Source organism: Martes martes (genome assembly GCF_963455335.1).
Source record: "Martes martes genome assembly, chromosome: 10".
Lineage (NCBI taxonomy): Eukaryota > Metazoa > Chordata > Mammalia > Carnivora > Mustelidae > Martes > Martes martes.
This window is the reverse complement of record NC_137898.1, coordinates 113,321,472-113,339,914: the sequence shown is the minus strand read 5'-3', so window position 1 is coordinate 113,339,914 and position 18,443 is coordinate 113,321,472. Positions and strand designations below refer to the sequence as shown.

The 18,443-nt window shown below is 45.0% G+C and overlaps 1 protein-coding gene across 2 annotated transcripts; it reads right to left on the bottom strand.

Moving 5' to 3' along the window:
- Window positions 1-512: 512 nt before the first annotated feature.
- LOC308350528 (caspase-12-like) lies at window positions 513-17,999 on the bottom strand. Of its 2 annotated transcripts, XM_080815866.1 has the most exons (13): window positions 17,663-17,999; window positions 16,039-16,287; window positions 14,749-14,811; window positions 14,452-14,580; window positions 12,674-12,922; window positions 11,293-11,352; window positions 7,474-7,565; window positions 6,879-7,052; window positions 5,588-5,822; window positions 4,838-4,984; window positions 1,677-1,786; window positions 1,230-1,349; window positions 513-669 (listed from the first exon to the last, which is right to left on the bottom strand). In XM_080815866.1, exons 1-12 carry the CDS (start codon window positions 17,667-17,669, stop codon window positions 1,251-1,253), a joined length of 1,614 nt encoding a protein of 537 aa, XP_080671992.1. In that variant the 5' UTR covers window positions 17,670-17,999; the 3' UTR covers window positions 513-669; window positions 1,230-1,250. The 2 variants fall into 2 exon arrangements, with proteins under 2 accessions (XP_080671992.1, XP_080671993.1); XM_080815867.1 differs by lacking the exon at window positions 14,452-14,580.
- Between the last annotated feature and the right edge of the window lie 444 nt (window positions 18,000-18,443).

Here is an 18,443-nt window from a genome sequence, read left to right as displayed (position 1 = left end):
ATTCAATTTCAATGTTGAATATTGAAAATATTCAACATGTTGAAATGTTGACTATATCAACATTCTGATAGTTTTTTTAAAAAAATTACCACTTAGGAATAAATTCAAAGTGTCCTTTATATATGTTTTTAGGTGAACTTATAAGTGAACTTGGAAATAACAGATTTTTGACATTCTAGGGTTCACAAAAAGCACTACTTGTAGTTCATTACAAAATATTACTAAAACTATCCTATGGCCAACTTAGACATAAGTCAAAATTAATGAGAACCCAGTCTGTAAATATAAATGTGGAGTTCCAGGTCAAATATCAGTAGCATGATCTCAAATGGAGAATAAATGACAAAGATGCCGTCCCAAGAACATAATCATTGCTTAATATCAGGATACCTATTAATGCGATCATAGTATTTATCCATTAACTATTCTTTTCTGTTTTTCTATACTTGAACTTTGTCTTGCAGTGAAAATGATTTACTTCTACAATAGAATGAGAAAACAAATATTGTTTTCAAAAAAATTTATTAAGCACTAACTCAGCAACACTGTGACCATCACATGACATTGCTTCAGGGTGGGCAAGGGGGAATTTTGGTAGAAAAATATTCACATTCAAACATTAACCTTTTAAAGTAGTAGATTCACAGAGAACGGAATGGCTCAATTTTCCTGGAAAAATTAGAGAGAAGAAAACATAAGTAAAGATGTCATTGGAGGTAAGACCTAAATAGCACTAATCTCTACTATGAGGTGTGCCTTCACAAAAGGGCCAGGAGCCCCTCATCCCCCAAGGGGGGGATCTGCCAGGAGCCTCACGGTCTCAGCACGGACCTAGCAGCCAGCCGTTGGCCCCGTGGTTCAGGCGGGCCTTGTCAGAAACAGAGAAGGAATGAGACTCAGCCCACCTGACTTCTTGGGGAGGAAGCCACACGTCAGCTGCCCATACAAGCCAGCTGTTTTACGCATGCGTCGGAACTAAATATTTTCCCCTCAGTAGGTAGGTCCTTGAGAGACATGAAGACTGAAGGATTTTCTAGCTGGCTATCATTAGACTTACAATTTCTGGTAATTTTAGAAGGAAGCAGAGTTTTACCAGGGCCATTAAGAAAATGCAGAGGTGACTGTGGCTAGTGGGCAGCTGCCCTCCGTCCCTGCTCTCCACTCCCTCTAGATTACACGCACAGACTCTGAGCAGGGAGCACCCAAGTCCACTTCTTGGAGACGTTTACCTGAGACGCTTCAGATGGATTTTAATTCCCAGGAAAGAGGTAGAAATATCGCGTCATGGATAGTCTCTCAATCGTGGGCATCTGGATCATTGCATTGGGTTTCTCAAATGCATTTTGAACCTGAGGTAGTAAAGAAAATCTTCAGAGATTAAGTCTGTGGCCAGGTAATACACAGAAGAAATTCTGAACTTTTCCTTGGCTACAGTGCATACGTGAACAAAATAGTATCATCAAAAGCATTTTCTGAATAAGCAAGACTCAGAGTCCATGAAACTCACGCTGGTTCCAAGCGACACTTCAAAAAAACCTCCTCTTTGAGCAAACCTGGGGTATGGGAAGGCATGTCACAACGGCTTAAGAGCTTTCAGGATTCCCCCCAAAAAAGGGTTTGAAAATGGTTGCACAGTTTTCTGGGGCGTAACAGTGAAAAGACAAGAAGACCCCTACCTTTCGGAAAATCTCCTCCAAATGGTGGCAACATGAGTACTCTCCCAGGTAGCGGGTAAGTTGGGAAATGAAGACAGACCCCTCTGTGTTCAATCTCCAGGAAACATTATCTGCAAAGGAAAAGCATTAAAATATTGGGAGATGGGGCCTTTGTGCAAGTGTGGAGGACTCTTAAGGGTCATAGCTATTGCACACGGTTTGATGCCGGTGCTTTGAAGGAGAGACAAGTCTGGATAAAGCTGGATGTCAGGTTTCTGCCGCAGGTGCGGAGGAGACGGTCGCGGGGCCTCAGTCACGAACGCCCCGCGCATTCCTGAGCACAGAGCTATCCGCCACCACTGCAGGGAGAGGGAAGGACGGAATTCCTTCCAGCACTTACTGTACAATCAGAAAAAGGAACTTAGATCTCGCTGTTCCTTGAGTCTGGGCCCCTCATCCACACTGTTGGCTACTGTAGTGCTCGCTTTGGCAGCACATGTTCTAAAATTGGAACCACACGTTGTTGGCTACTGTAAGAGTTTACCGGTGCTTTTTTATCAGGAACATCTTTTGAGCACCCGCTTCTCGTTGCCACTGCAGTGTGATCCGGCCTCTCCCGTCACCAAAACGCCAGTCGTCTCCCGTTGGTCCCTTTACCTGCGGCTGCCTCCCTTCCCGGCTGGCCTTGCTCACCGGGCGCTCGCCCTCCTAGCCCGCGCGCTGCGAGCTGCTGTCTCCCTCCCGCCCGCCCTAACTTCACGTGGGGCTCTCCCACGGCCAGCTCTGACCTCCAGGTCATTAAACCTCACGGTCACTTACTGCACCTCACCTTCCCCTGATGCCTCATTCAAATCAGAAAGGCCATAGCCCCACAGATTCTTTCCGGGTAACTCGACAACACGTACTCTTCCTACTTCGCTCTCTTATCCTCCAACCATACTTCCTGCGTCCCCTGTGCCGCCTGGGCCTTCGTTCTCTGCGGTTCAGCCTCTGCTGCGGGATGTCTTCTCGGTCTGTTCTCTGTTTCTGGATCATTTTTCCCATTGTTAGAACACTGAAGGTAATGCTTAGGCAAGCATCTCCCCACATCCTGACGCCGAGCTCTGTTCTGCAGAGTAGCTCTCCTTGTAACTCTCTTCCATTCCTCCTGAAGTATGCTGAGGCATCTCACACTCTCTCGCAGGATTCCCCTTTTGTCGAAGGCACACGATCATCTCTGGTGACTTCGGGTGGCCTGTGTCACCCCGTCTTATTCAGCCCCCTGTCCACTAAACAGCAGGTCATACAAATTTTCCATCCTAATTATTTCTGGATTCAACAGCTGTGTCTTCCCAAGCCTGGCATAGTCACCTGTGGCCTCTGAGACCCCGGTCACATTCTAACGTGTCTCCCCATGTCGCCTCTCACTATGCCATAACCCATTCCCCGCAGAATCCCCAGAGTGGACATCTAAAGATGTCGGTCTCATCTTTTCGTGGGGTATGTTTCACCAAAATTTCCTATTACTATTAGTATAAAGCAATATTAGTAATAAAGCATGACAATGTTAAAGATCAAATACTTCCCTAACAAATGTGAGGCCTCAAATTATACGGCCCCTGCCTACCCCTCCAACCTCCCTCTTGGTACCGGCCCCTGGCTCGGTGCTCCAGACACTCTGGCCCTGTTTTCCAAGCTCCTCTCTTTCCCAGGACTTCTGTGTCCACTGTCCTTCTCTGACCACTGTCACAGTTCACTCCTTCATTTTTCAACACATTTTTCCGGAAAGCACGTAGCACGGTTGACAACCATTATTTATTTGTATGAGGCTGTGCATGGGTTTTCCACTCAGTTCATCTTGGCCTCTCTGCTCTGACTACACTCCGTAAGGCTCCTCAAGCCCGGCGACTTCAGCTGTGCACCATGTGCCCTGAGCCGGTCCGTCTCGGTGCATCGCTATGTGTACAGAAAGGAATGGAGGACTTACACATAGGAAACTCTCTGCCCTTAACTAAAATAGTCTCTTAGAGCATGCATCAGGCTGCATATGCCTTTTTAACTTCCTTTAGTAGCTACAAGTAGAGAGCTCTTCTTTCCAATAAAACTTTATTCAAACTCCAACAGGTAAGACAAAGTAGAACTGCTCCGGATATGGAATGGGTGTTCCTGGCACAGCCTGTGTCCTGTTTCCCCAGATGAGACTCAGGGCATCCTCTTGGGCCAGGAGAATCTCGGGCCCTCCCTGGACCCACAAATCAGAACTCTATTGTAGTGATATTCTGGGCACATCCAGGTTTGTATTCACTACACCGGAGCACTTAGAACTGTGACTTGTGTGGGGCACCTGGGTGGCTTAGTCAGTTAAATGTCTGCCTTCAGCTCAGGTCATGATCTCAGGGTCCTGGGGATTGAGCCCCACATCGGGCTCCCTGCTCAGGGGGGAGCCTGCTTCTCCCTCTCCCTCTGCCTGCTGCGGCCCCTGCTTGTGCTCTCTCTCTCTCTATCAAATAAAATAAAATACAAAATCCTTAAAAAGAATTGTGACTTATGTAAACTAGATTCTGGAAGTTGCTCAGGTTCTGTAAATCACTCATAAAACAAAATCATAGATGACCATTAGAGAGATATCCCACAGGTTTGACTGTGATCGATTCCGTGTATCTTCTCTTTCTATCTTCTGTTATGTCTTTCCTGCCAAAGGAGGGTTTTCAGTCATTGGCTACATTATATTGAAGTCAGGCATTCGAATGTTAACTAATTTTTTAAGACTAGAGTTAGATAACCAGCCAAGAGGTTCTAGAGTATGTGAAGCAGGGGTTTTAAGTGTTACTGATTGCCTTGTTTAATTGCTAGTAGGTGATCAGGTGACCAAACCATGGGACTAAAATACACTTCTGGGCCAGTGCTATATTCGGCAACAAGCAAACAAACAAACAAAAACCAACTCTTCATGTATTTAAACTTATACTGGCTTAAGTTCGGATCCTCACCAAAGTCCAGTTTACTTTGAAAGTTTCCTCCAAAATCAAGACTTACAGCTTTCAAGTTATAAAAGTAATCTCAATGTTTTAAACCTCTTCTGTACACCAAACCTATCGTTAGAGAAGAAATGCTCTGCTATTAGTGATCAGGTAGGATCCCAGCCACGCCTGGGATCTGGAAACTGATAGGAGGTGGAGGGACTGCTCTCTGAAGTCACTTACGTGGAGTTGAGGATTTGAAAGCGATGAAGTCCTTCTCTACGTGGGTCTTTCTTATGGCATCACTGGAGATGTAGCGCTCCAAGGGCTGGTAACATGTCCACGCAAGTGCTTCTCCCATATCAGTCACCCAGACGGCCCCGTCACCTCCTGGGAGAGACACCCGTGTCTTACGAAAGAAGTTACACACACAGACACACGCAGAGAATCTCTTCTACCATGCTACCCTTACTGCAGTACATTCCAATATGGGATTTATTAAAAATGCAAGTGTGTGACTGCTAGGAAAACCACCTCACTGACTGCGGAACCTACAGAGCCCACCTATATTTAGAATGACCCAAAGGACCAGGACCAGGACACTCGTTATTATTCTAGTGTGCTTCACACCTCTTAAAAATTATACAGGCTTAATTTTTTTTTAAGATTGCTTATTTATTTTTTTGAGAGAGAGCAAGCAAGTATGTGAACACACAAAAAAGCAGCAGAGAGGGAGAAGCAGGCTTCCCGCTGAGCAGGGAGCCGGATGTGGGGCTCGATCCCGGGACCCTGGAATCATGACCTGAGCTGAAGGCAGACCCTTAACAACGGAGCCACCCAGGCGCCCCTGGACTTAATTTCTTTCTTGACTGGATGTGAGTGCAGTTCTAAAATGTTGTCTCTGTCACTTGTCCCTGGGAGCATGAAGGCGAGCTGCAAGGCGAATAGAAGAAGGTTCATGGCCCCTCCCTGGGTGCCTCCACCCCTACTCACTGCCTCGGCAGGCCTGCGTGATGATGACCTTGGGCTTGTCCTTGAGACCGTGGCAGCTACGGTTGTTGAAAATCTGGAAGATGGTGTCATCGGGAAGAATGTCGGGCTCTTCATCTCTGTGCTGCCTGCCGCAGATCCCGTCCAGGGTGCCGTGGGACATGAACACCAGGAACGTGCTGTCTGAGAACTGGTGCTCCTGGCGGGCGGCGAAGTTCTTCAGCTCCGTTATCATTTCCTGAAAGAGTCTCTGGAGTTACTACCTAGGAGCTCTCCATACACAGTTTGTGCTCAGAGAGTAGACGGAGAGGCATTAACGAATCAGACGGCATGGACAGAATGGAATTGTAAGAGAAATTTCATCCCGACATAAAAGCAGAAATTTAGACATATAGAAGGTAAAGGTTAGCAGGGGTTTTTTGTTTGTTTGTTTTTGTTTTTGTTTTAAGACTTACTTATTTGAGAGAAAGAACGAGAGAGAGAATTGGGGGAGGAACAGAGGGAGAGAGAGACTCAAGCAAACTGCAAGCTGAGCACAGAGCCCAACACGGGGCTTAATCTCAGGATGCTGAGATCACGACCTGAGCCGAATCCAAGAGTGCGATGCTCAAACCACTGTGCCACCCAGGCACCCCTAGAGAGATTTCCATCCAGTGTGTAGCCCACTGGTTTTCAGTGGAAACCTAGGCTGGGGGAGGTGCTGGGAGGTGGAGTATAAGGAGGGGCATGTGAGGTGGCAGGTCTCCCACCAGAAGGCTTTGCTTTCATCTGTATGACATGTTGGGGTTCCCCCAAGTTTTCATTAAAAAAGAGTGAGACAGAGTAAGGGACTGGTTCCTACTGACATAAAGTAGAGATACTTAACAAATTCCTTCTGAGGTTTAAAATGGTCCAAAGTCACCCATGGTATTTCTTCGGTAGAGCTGGGATCACAACTTTCTGTGTATGTGAGCGCTCACGGTTTGTTGTTGTTGTTTGTTTGTTTGTTTGCATACTTAGCTTTACATTTAGACACATTATAAAGGGTTCAGGGTTGTGTCTCACAAAGACTATCAAGTCATCGGCGCCTCCCTAATGGAGAGCGTTAGAAAGATCCAACGTTTTTAGTGAAGTACTACTTTATAATATAATCTTTGCTAATAAAAGTGTGCATTGGAAGAGGCTGAAACCCAGGGGTGCCCATTCTGGAGAAGGAGAATTCCTGTAACATGCGCTATGCTCTTCAGCTGTGAAGGAAGAAGTCCAGGATGGAAAGGGAAGGAAGGAAGCTTATCCCACTGTCCTAAGGCATTACCAGAGCTGTGAGATTTTCCTTTATAACCACCGAATATCCAAGGTTTTCAAGCAGGCCTTGCATCCCCAGAATGTCATTTTCAGAGCCTTCTCGCTCAGAAAGATGGTCAAATTCTTTGTTACAAATGATGAGGGCCAGGCGTGTTCGGCCCTCCTTCTCCATCACCGGATATACCTGCAAATAACAGGCACAGGGTGAGTTCCATGTGGCCCACCCACTTTTGCCTCTGAAGTCCACCCAAAGCAGACCCTTAGGGTTACAGAACGGATGCCTGAGGCCTTGGGGATGGAAATAGGTACTCAGGAAGAAAGACAAAGGACTCTAGACTGAAAACGTGTACCATAGCTGAGCATGCACTCTGGAGACCTGGCTCTGATCGATCGTGGGGAGGAGTTTCAGGGATGTTGGAGGATGTGCTGAAACAGACAGGAGATTGGATGGAAGGGCCACTTAATTAGATGACATGATTAAATAACATTCTGTGCCCTTTGGGCTGATCCAAAGGCATCTGTATCAAGAACTAAAATTCCCAGTGAGTTCCTAGTATGCGGTTTGAGTGGATAGTCGTGTGTGTTCCTATTCCAAAGCGTGTTACCTCATGGGCTCTCACAGTCTTCGGTTTTTGAGAATGCTTGCAGGGACAAATCTCCACCATGTCCATTGAGGAAGGCTGGATTTCCTGAATAACTGAGAGAAAAAAATAACTCTTGAGGGAGTAGCACCCCCAGCCTTGCACATACGAAGATCTTTTCACTGGGCTCTCATTCCTGGAAATGGTTACTGCCATCCCTTCAAAAAGCTTAATATAACAAGAAAACCATTCTGTATTTTTTAAAAATGACAAAAACAAAAGTCTTGAGTGCTCCCTCTTTCTTTTTGCTTCTCACTGACCCCACTGCCAGTTTCTGTTTTTGTCAGTGGCCATGACATGGGCTAATCTTTCATACCCAGCACACTAGACTCACTTGCACGCAGTACCCAAGATGTGCAAGGAGGCCTCTTGTTCATCTGACCTGGTCAAGCCATTATTCAGATATCTGAACTCCACTCACAATATCCCTACTGTGTTATTACCACTAGTGAAATGTCTCCATTAATGGGGAAATGTGCGTGTTCTAAAGCATTCTGAACGGTCCTGAGGGTCACAGTGAGTGAACCTTGTAGGTACTGGTATGTATTTCCTGCATTGGAACCATCCAGAAAATGTCTAATTCCTTGCCCCCTGAAAGCTGATGAATATTTCTTTGGATTCCATATAGCTTACCTTGTGTTTTGATTATTTTATGTAAATGCCCCCAGAAGAACAATGATTATATTTTATCTTAATTGTGTTTACTGTATAGTAAGCTTAATTAGGAGAGGGAAGGTGTGTTTAAATTTTGTTATTTCCAGCATCTAGAATGATTGATTGTCTGGCACAGATTAAAAGTTTATAACTGATTGTTAATGAATCATTACCTTCAAATACTTGAAAATAGCCACCAACTATCCGCCCCGCCCCCCACCTTTTGTTTTTCCATAGGGAAACAAGCCTTCTTCTGTTCCTTCTACTATTTTTTTGTAAGAATGAGTTCACCTTTTGAAGCAACCAGTCTGTTAATTTGCCTGTATCTCTCCCCATCTACTGTCCTTCCCCTCCCGATAAAAAGAAGAAATACACTTCCTCCTGTCTAAGTGACTCTCCTTGTGCCCTGAGTTCCAATTCCTCTCTCCTGCAAGAACTTGACTCAGGCCTTTATTCAGCTCTGTCCTATCTGTGTCTCCCCCTGCCCCCTGCTGTGTTCGCCCCCTGGCAAATCCCATGCTTTCACACCCCTCTCTCTCAGACACCTCCACTCTCAGCCCTTCTCCTCCAGCTGTTGCTCTGGGGCTGGGCTCCACAGCTCAGCACAACTCCTTAAAGGCAATGTTCCACTGCCCTGTTTCCATTTTCCCAACTCTCGTTTTGTTCTTGTATGCAGCACACGCTGGCTGTCACTGTCACCCTCAGATCCTTGGGATCAAGGTTCCCACTGACTGTTTGCTGCTATTTCAGCATTTAACCCGGGAGAACACATCTCCCTTCAGCACCTCTCCATGCTTCTGTGATGCTGTGCGTTGTGGCCACTCTTCCTCAAGCTGCTGGCTCTCAGCTCTCCTGCTGCACAGCAAAAAAGTTAGGCCTTTCTGCATTGGACGCTCTGTTATCCTCTGAGCACCGGTGCCCACGTGGCCTCTTCAGCACATCATCTTACCTACTGTCTGCACGCTCCTGAGTCCCCAGAGCTAGTCCCAGGCCTGGTTCTTCTGTGAACAACTCAGTTGAATCCACCTGTGTATTTTCAATGTCTACCCTGGGATGTACTACACACGGCAAAGTGGACATGTGCGGGGAGAGACCCCTAATGTTTGTCCGTGCCTAGACATCCGGTTCTCCTGAGTTTTCCCTCAACTACAAGTTTTCTTCTACCTCACTTAATTATAACCTTCACCTAGCTGCCAGCCAAAACCAAGATTCATCCCGATTCCTCTTCTTCCTACATTAGCCAACAGCCTACCCATCCATAGTTTTTTTTTTTTTTTTTGACTCTACCTCCAAAAAATGTCAGATATCACCATTTGTCTTCCTCCCCATTGGTACAACCCCAACCTAACAGCTATTATCTCTTAGCTGAAATATTTGAATACCTTTGGCCTTTCTGATGCTATGCTTGCTTATCATTCCTCCATTTAAAAGCTCCAAAAGACTTTCTATTGCAAATAATACCCAGTTCATTCTCACTTCCACAAAGGCCCAGAGTGGTATGGCAGCTTCAGCATGAGTCCGTAACAGCTCCTCCTACCATGTCCTCCCAGTTTGCTACTCCCCCATCAGATTGGCCTTATGACATGGCACGTCCATCTCTGCTCAGCCCCCTTGGGCTTGCTGCCCTTCCAGGGGATGCTTTTTGCTTTGGAGTGTGGCACAACCCCCTCCCTCTCTGTTGTTCAAGCATGTAGTGATATATCACCCCAAGTGAGTTCTCGTAATTATTCACTGCGGCCCACGTGCCTCACCTCTTTTCTCTTGTCCATTTCCTGAGTGGTACTATTTATTTTTCATATGTACTAACTGTGCACCTTCATTACACTGTCAACTCCATGAAAGCAAGATCTTGACCTATCTTGCTTACCGCTAGGAACAGTGATTAGAATGGTAGACAGTAGGTGTTGAGTTCACATGTGTGTATAGTGGATACAACAGCGACTAAAGATTACAAGGTGTTCATGCCTTTGTAAGCTTGTCCCGGACTTCTGAAAATATGGTACTCACGACTCAACACTCCAGTAGCCCCTTTCTAGACACTGCGATTCCTTGGTGTGGTTCAGTAACTCATCCATTTCTCTAGCGATCACACATGTGCGTCTAGTCCTGTCATGTGTTTCTTTTCTTTTTTTTTTTTTTAAGATTTTATTTATTTATTTGACAGACAGATCACAAGTAGGCAGAGAGGCAGGCAGAGAGAGAGGAGGAAGCAGGCTCCCCGCTGAGCAGAGAGCCCGATGCGGGGCTCGTTCCTGGGACCCTGGGATCATGACCTAAGCCAAAGGCAGAGACTTTAACCCACTGAGCCACCCAGGTGCCCCTGTCGTGTGTTTCTTAACGTGCTTTTCTTAACCACATCCTTGTCCTGTTCGTACAGTTGTTACTTGCTTATCTGTTTGATGTTTTGTGAATCTTTTAAAGATGTTATTAATCTCACTGAAAACTATGAGTCTCAGAAAGGTTGGGTCATTCACACCAGAGACCATGGTTACTCAGTGGCCGTGTTGGGCTCAGGGTAGAGATTGCTTGGGTTTTATTCCAGTTCTCTTTCCACTATAGCATACGGCTTCCCTGTCTGCCTTAGCTCACAGAATGTCACCAAGCATCCATGACATTGCCTGTCACAGGCAGAAGCCGTGTGTATGGCCTCCAGCCTTCTCCCTAATTTCATGATCTTCACGTGCACTTTCAGATTCTTAGAGGATGGAAGAGTGGGGATATAAATGCTGACCTTACTTTGTCTCGGGTGGCACAGAAGGAAGAAATAACCCAGAATTTCTGAACCCATCTCTGGTCTCTCCACTGTAACCTAGAGCTCCTATCACTTAAGGCCTTACCCTGAGTGACCTGTGATGTCTTGCATGAGCCACTGGGTTTGGTGGCACCTGCCAGAGGGAGAGCCAATGCCTGGGATGGCCCAGCATTTTCTTCTCCACTTTCTTCACCATTATTTCAGATTCTGAAGTGGAATGAACAAAAAGTTAAGGATCAATGCTGAATGGTGAAGGTTATTTCCAGAGATGGAAATTGAATAAAAACGCAGTTTCCTGTGTCTTGACCGTAGTGCCTTCTGACAGCCCCGGTGGTCTGAGAGTTTTCATTTGTGATGTGAGATTTGAAGGTACTTACTTGTCAAAGAAGATGACTTGCCACTCTTATATTCCTCAGCCTCATTTTCAGCATGAGATTCTGAAAGGATAGGAAAAGGACATTTGTTAACAGAACTAGGTTTCTAGAATCTACACACATGAAACTCCCTCTCACTTACAAGGAACTGATGATGTTTGGCCTCGGGTGACCCTATGAAGCATGGAAATCTGGTTCATTGTCTAAGCTCCACGTTTGTCTTAGAGGACTGTGACTTTGTGCCAGGTGAAGGAGGAAGCAGAGTTTCCATAAAACAGTGAAGAGCTCATTATGTTCCTGCTTACATAATTCAAGGAATAATCAAATTCTTTAATCAAGGCTTTTCTGCAGTAGCATTTTTCATTCTGAGGAAAGAATGTACACACTTCTATAAACTTGGGTAGTCTTTCAGCAACCACAAAATGATCCCAAAAGGATGTCCTAAGTATTGGGAACACTCGCATGTATATATTGTACTCTAGAGTAGGGGTCAGGAAACTCCGACCTAGAGGCCAAGGTCAGCACAACAGCAGTTTTTGTGAATAAAGCTTTATTGGAACACATCACGGCCATTTTGTACTTATTATCTATTGCTAATTTTATGTCACGGCATCAGATTTGAGTCACTGTGACAGAGAAAGTTTGGCCCGAAAAACATAAAATATTGACTCTCCTGACTCTTCAAAGAGAGAGTGAGCCAACCCATGCTTCCTAGAGAAGGAGACACTCATGTTCCACTAATGCTCCTCAAATACCCTAGGTACTCCTTTAACAAAGACAGTCCAGGTTCTCAGAGATCTATGCCTTGGGCCAAGCCCCAGCTAAGCAGAAGACAGTGGATTGCTGTGTGGGGTTTTTTTGTGTTTTTTTCTATTGAGCATTTTATAGGTGGGAATAACTCTGGAGTCTAGAGTGTGGCCAGAGTAGCAGAGATTAGCTAGGGACTGTCCCTGAATTTACTAGAGCTCCAGGGCCATTCATGCATTTCACAAGTAATTACTGAGCACCTATAATGTGTCAGGTGCCATTTCCATGAGTTGGGGCTCTCTTGATAAACAAAGCAGGCAAAGCTCCATGCTTCATGGACTTTACGTTTTAGCAAGGGGAGATATAAAACAGTGAACAGGAAATGTTATGGGATGATTGAAGGTGACAGTTGCTGAGGGAAATAGATGTGTAGGAGTATACAGTGATTTTGAATGCCGGCACATGGACTGGGCAGGGGGTGTCAGGACCTTTTGCCATCTTAATAAAAGGTTGTCAGGCGAAGAAACTACTAGAGATGTGGATAGTTCTCCATTTGCAAATAGAAATAAGAAGACAGAGACTGCATAAGAGAGCAGATAAAGAATAAGTTAGGAGTCCTTGGGCTCAAAATACTCACTTAAACTCAGCAGTCTCCTGGAACTGAAGAAATGGTCCATAAGTACTTTGCCTACCATTTGAGTTTTCTCAGTAAAATCACTAACCAGGTTTTCAGTCTTATTCACGATGACATTCACTGTTTTTTCTATTGTCTGTAACTCTTGCTTATCCAACACCTTCTTTTCCTTCAAGTCCTCCAAGACGCCACCAAGCACGGTGCTGGCAATCACCTTTATCTCGTTAACTGGGTCTTGTGGTGATCTCTTCTCTGTGAGGACAATAGGATTTTAGGAATTGACAGGACATTAGATCTCTGATTTAGGCCCATGGTTCTCAAATTTAACAAGGGAGAGAGTATCTGAGAACGTGGTGAACAGAGCTTCCTGCACGCTACTCCTAGAAATCTGATTTAATAGGTCAGAGTAGAGTGCATTATTTTTATTTCTACTTACACTTTTGTTGACTCTACTTCCAAAGGAGGCCCAAGTGTCACCAATTATCATCCTCCCCATTGGTACAACCCCTGCCTAAAAGCTATTATCTCTTAACTGAAATATTTGGCCTTTCTGATGCTATGCTTGCTTATCATTCCTCCATTTAAAAGCTCCGAAAGACTTTCTATTGCAAATAATACCCAGTTCATTCTCACTTCCACAAAGGCCCAGAGTGGTATGGCAGCTTCAGCATGAGTCCGTAACAGCTCCTCCTACCATGTCCTCCCAGTTTGCTACTCCCCCATCAGATTGGCCTTATGACATGGCACGTCCATCTCTGCTCAGCCCCCTTGGGCTTGCTGCCCTTCCAGGGGATGCTTTTTGCTTTGGAGTGTGGCACAACCCCCTCCCTCTCTGTTGTTCAAGCATGTAGTGATATATCACCCCAAGTGAGTTCTCGTAATTATTCACTGCGGCCCACGTGCCTCACCTCTTTTCTCTTGTCCATTTCCTGAGTGGTACTATTTATTTTTCATATGTACTAACTGTGCACCTTCATTACACTGTCAACTCCATGAAAGCAAGATCTTGACCTATCTTGCTTACCGCTAGGAACAGTGATTAGAATGGTAGACAGTAGGTGTTGAGTTCACATGTGTGTATAGTGGATACAACAGCGACTAAAGATTACAAGGTGTTCATGCCTTTGTAAGCTTGTCCCGGACTTCTGAAAATATGGTACTCACGACTCAACACTCCAGTAGCCCCTTTCTAGACACTGCGATTCCTTGGTGTGGTTCAGTAACTCATCCATTTCTCTAGCGATCACACATGTGCGTCTAGTCCTGTCGTGTGTTTCTTAACGTGCTTTTCTTAACCACATCCTTGTCCTGTTCGTACAGTTGTTACTTGCTTATCTGTTTGATGTTTTGTGAATCTTTTAAAGATGTTATTAATCTCACTGAAAACTATGAGTCTCAGAAAGGTTGGGTCATTCACACCAGAGACCATGGTTACTCAGTGGCCGTGTTGGGCTCAGGGTAGAGATTGCTTGGGTTTTATTCCAGTTCTCTTTCCACTATAGCATACGGCTTCCCTGTCTGCCTTAGCTCACAGAATGTCACCAAGCATCCATGACATTGCCTGTCACAGGCAGAAGCCGTGTGTATGGCCTCCAGCCTTCTCCCTAATTTCATGATCTTCACGTGCACTTTCAGATTCTTAGAGGATGGAAGAGTGGGGATATAAATGCTGACCTTACTTTGTCTCGGGTGGCACAGAAGGAAGAAATAACCCAGAATTTCTGAACTCATCTCTTGGTCTCTCCACCGTAACTTAGGGCCCCTATTATTTAGGGCCTTACCCTGAGTGACGCATGAGGGTTTGCATGAGCCACTGGGTTTGGTGGCACCTGCCAGAGGGAGAGCCAATGCCTGGGACGGCTTGGCATTTTCTTCTTCTCCACTTTCACTTTCACTTTCATCTTCAGATTCTGAAGTGGAATGAACAAAAAGTTAAGGATCAATGCTGAATGCTGAAGGTTATTTCCAGAGATGGAAATAGAGTAAAAATGCAGTTTCCTGTGTCTTGACCGTAGTGCCTTCTGACAGCCCTAGATGTCTGAGTTTTCATTTGTGATGTGACATTTGATGGTACTTACCTGTCAAAGAAGAAGATGACTCACTGCTCTCAGATTCATCATCCTCATTTTCAGCATGAGATTCTGAAAGAATAGGAAATGGACATTTGTTAACAGAACTAGGTTTCTAGAATCTACACACGTGAAACTCCCTCTCACTTACAAGGAATTGATGATGTTTGGCCTCGGGTGACCCTATGAAGCATGGAAATCTGGTTCATTGTCTAAGCTCCACGTTTGTCTTAGAGGACTGTGACTTTGTGCCAGGTGAAGGAGGAAGCAGAGTTTCCATAAAACAGTGAAGAGCTCATTATGTTCCTGCTTACATAATTCAAGGAATAATCAAATTCTTTAATCAAGGCTTTTCTGCAGTAGCATTTTTCATTCTGAGGAAAGAATGTACACACTTCTATAAACTTGGGTAGTCTTTCAGCAACCACAAAATGATCCCAAAAGGATGTCCTAAGTATTGGGAACACTCGCATGTATATATTGTACTCTAGAGTAGGGGTCAGGAAACTCCGACCTAGAGGCCAAGGTCAGCGCAACAGCAGTTTTTGTGAATAAAGCTTTATTGGAACACATCACGGCCATTTTGTACTTATTATCTATTGCTAATTTTATGTCACGGCATCAGATTTGAGTCACTGTGACAGAGAAAGTTTGGCCCGAAAAACATAAAATATTGACTCTCCTGACTCTTCAAAGAGAGAGTGAGCCAACCCATGCTTCCTAGAGAAGGAGACACTCATGTTCCACTAATGCTCCTCAAATACCCTAGGTACTCCTTTAACAAAGACAGTCCAGGCTCTCAGAGATCTATGCCTTGGGCCAAGCCCCAGCTAAGCAGAAGACAGTGGATTGCTGTGTGGGGTTTTTTTGTGTTTTTTTCTATTGAGCATTTTATAGGTGGGAATAACTCTGGAGTCTAGAGTGTGGCCAGAGTAGCAGAGATTAGCTAGGGACTGTCCCTGAATTTACTAGAGCTCCAGGGCCATTCATGCATTTCACAAGTAATTACTGAGCACCTATAATGTGTCAGGTGCCATTTCCATGAGTTGGGGCTCTCTTGATAAACAAAGCAGACAAAGCTCCATGCTTCATGGACTTTACGTTTTAGCAAGGGGAGATATAATACAGTGAACAGGAAATGTTAAGGGGTGATTGAAGGTTACAGTTGCTGAGGGAAGGCAAGGAAAGTACTGGAGATGCGGATAGTTTGTTCTCTACTTGCAAATAGAAACAAAACAGATATTGCATAGGAGGGTAGGTAAAGAATAAGCTAGGAGTCCTTTGGCCCAAGATACTCACTCAAACTCAGCAGCCTCCTGGAATTGACGAAACGGTCCATAAATACTTGACCTACCACTTGAGTTTTCTCAGAGAGATCATCAACCAGGTTTTCAGTCTTATTCACAAGGGAGTTCACTTTTTTCCCTATTGTCTGTAAGTCGTGTTTATCCAACACCTTCTTTTCCTTCAAGTCCTCCAAGAAGCCACCAAGCACGGTGCTGGCAATCACCTTTATTTCTTTAACTGGGTCTTGCGGCAGTCTCTTCTCTGTGAGGACAATAGGATTTTAGGAATTACAGGATGTTAGGTCTCTGATTTAGGTGCATGGTTCTCAAATTTAACAAGGGAGAGAGTATCTGAGAGGGTGGCAAATAGAACTTCATGCACCCTATTCCCAGAAATCTGATTTGATAGGACAGGGTGGAGCACATCAATCTTTATTTCCAGCAGTGTCTTAGGTGATATTAAAGTGACTGTTCTGAGGACCACACACAGAGAATCACCGATCTTCCCCAAACCTATGCTTCCTACTGGTGGAGAAAATGAGCCTCGGGGAAGGAAAGCAACTTAAACAACTCCATGAAGTTGCTGCATTAGTGATGGCTGCCTCATTTCAGCTTGGTATCACCTGTGATTGCTTCCCTTCCTGTCACTTTTATCAATATCTCTTTTAAAAACACACTGCAGGGACGCCTGGGTGGCTCAGTTGGTTAAGCGGCTGCCTTCGGCTCAGGTCATGATCCCAGCGTCCTGGGATCGAGTCCCGCATCGGGCTCCTTGCTCGGCGGGGAGCCTGCTTCTCCCTCTGCCTCTGCCTACCACTCTGTCTGCCTGTGCTCGCTCGCTCTCTCTCTCTAACAAATGAATAAATTAAAAAAAAAACAAAACACACTGTAGTTAGTATGTGTAGATGTAAACCATAGAACTATTACCATCTGTGGAAAAAGGCATGTTTGTTTCCCTGGCCAGGGCTGGCAGGGCGGGTCTGTATTCTGAGATTGAGAGCACACATTGTGGCTGGCTTGCTCACTGCTGGAAACAAGAGGTCATACAGAGAGCGGAAATATGGAGGAAGTGAAATACACTCTCTTCACCCTGATGAGAACACTAAAGAAATGGTTAGAGACCTCAGTCAGGGGGCGTCTGGGTGGCTCAGTGCGTTAAAGCCTCTGCCTTCGGCTTGGGTCATGATCCCAGGGTCCTGCGATCGGGTCCCCGCATTGGGCCCTCTGCTCAGCCCCTCTCTCTCTGTCTGCCTGCCTCTCTGTCTACTTGTGATGGTCTCTGTCTGTCAAAAAAATAAATAAAATCTTAAAAAAAAGAAAAAAGAAAGAAAGCTCAGTCAGTATGAATTCAAAGAAAAGACTAAAATCATAAGAATGTTCTGAGAACATAGGTCCAGATTTTTTACACTTCCTTTTTTCCCCCCCCAAAAGCTGTAGCTTCTCAGCTAAAATGCTTTGTCTGATAGCACACATGCTTGCTGTGCCCCAAGCTCCCCGTCCCTCACATTCCCAGAGTAAAACAGCCCTGTCTCCTGAGAGCCCCCTTCGGGGCTCCGTCTCCTGTCCTGCCCTCCTTCTTCCTGAGCTGTCACTCCCCCAAAACACAGACAAAATGACAGAAAACCGGAGACACTCACCAGCCATTGCTGCTCTGTCTCTCTGGGGAGGAAAGTAGTGAAAATGAAAGCAGCCTTCTTTCTCCCTTTGCTCTCAGTGTTCTGGAGTGCTGGTATTGCCTAAATGGGAAACTACAGCTTTTCAAGTTCTCTTGTCCGTGTGGAGACAGAATTTGACTCTTCTGATACGTATCTTACTTCTACTGGAAAACAGGAAGCAAACATGTCTTTTCTCTTTATTCTCAACAGTTTCTCTGTTCTGTTTTGCAGTCTATTTTGAAGTCAAATGGACCCTCTGTGCCACCCCATAGCCACTAAATGGCAGAATGGCCTCACCACAGACACCCCCTCAGCCCCTGAAGTTAGGTGTGAGTTTGCAAGACTTAAGGGGAGCAGGAAACTGACTGGAGCCCGACAAACAGTGCTATTCCTGACACTGTTTTTCACAACGGAGGTATGTGATCTCTTCTCTCTTTCCTGATCTGTGTACTGGTCAGCCCTGGGAAAACGTGTATATTTTAGTATAGTGACTCCTTTACTCAAGATTAGTTTTTTAAACAATAGATATTTGCTATAAAAATTAAATAATGTAAATTTTATGAAATGTAGTAAGATCATCGGCCTTCTTTAATCTCATGCCACAAACTAACCACAATTATATGCTTAGCTTACATTGGTAAGAATTCTTGTCCTGTGCTTTTAAAAAGCACTCGTTATAGTACTGATGTTATTGATGGCCCCTATCAGGAGTCTCTTTGTTTCCTTTGGTCTGACTATAAACTCAACTCTGACTCAGTTTTGA

Bases quoted from the DNA above. Each gene is read 5' to 3' on its own strand.
- LOC308350528 (XM_080815866.1), bottom strand. The intron at 5,823-6,878 runs GTAATGCCTTAG...AGACTCTTTCAG, and splicing joins AGGAAAATCTCACAGCTCTG to GAAATGATAACGGAGCTGAA. The intron at 1,350-1,676 runs GTAGGGGTCTTC...TTACTACCTCAG, and splicing joins TGGAGGAGATTTTCCGAAAG to GTTCAAAATGCATTTGAGAA.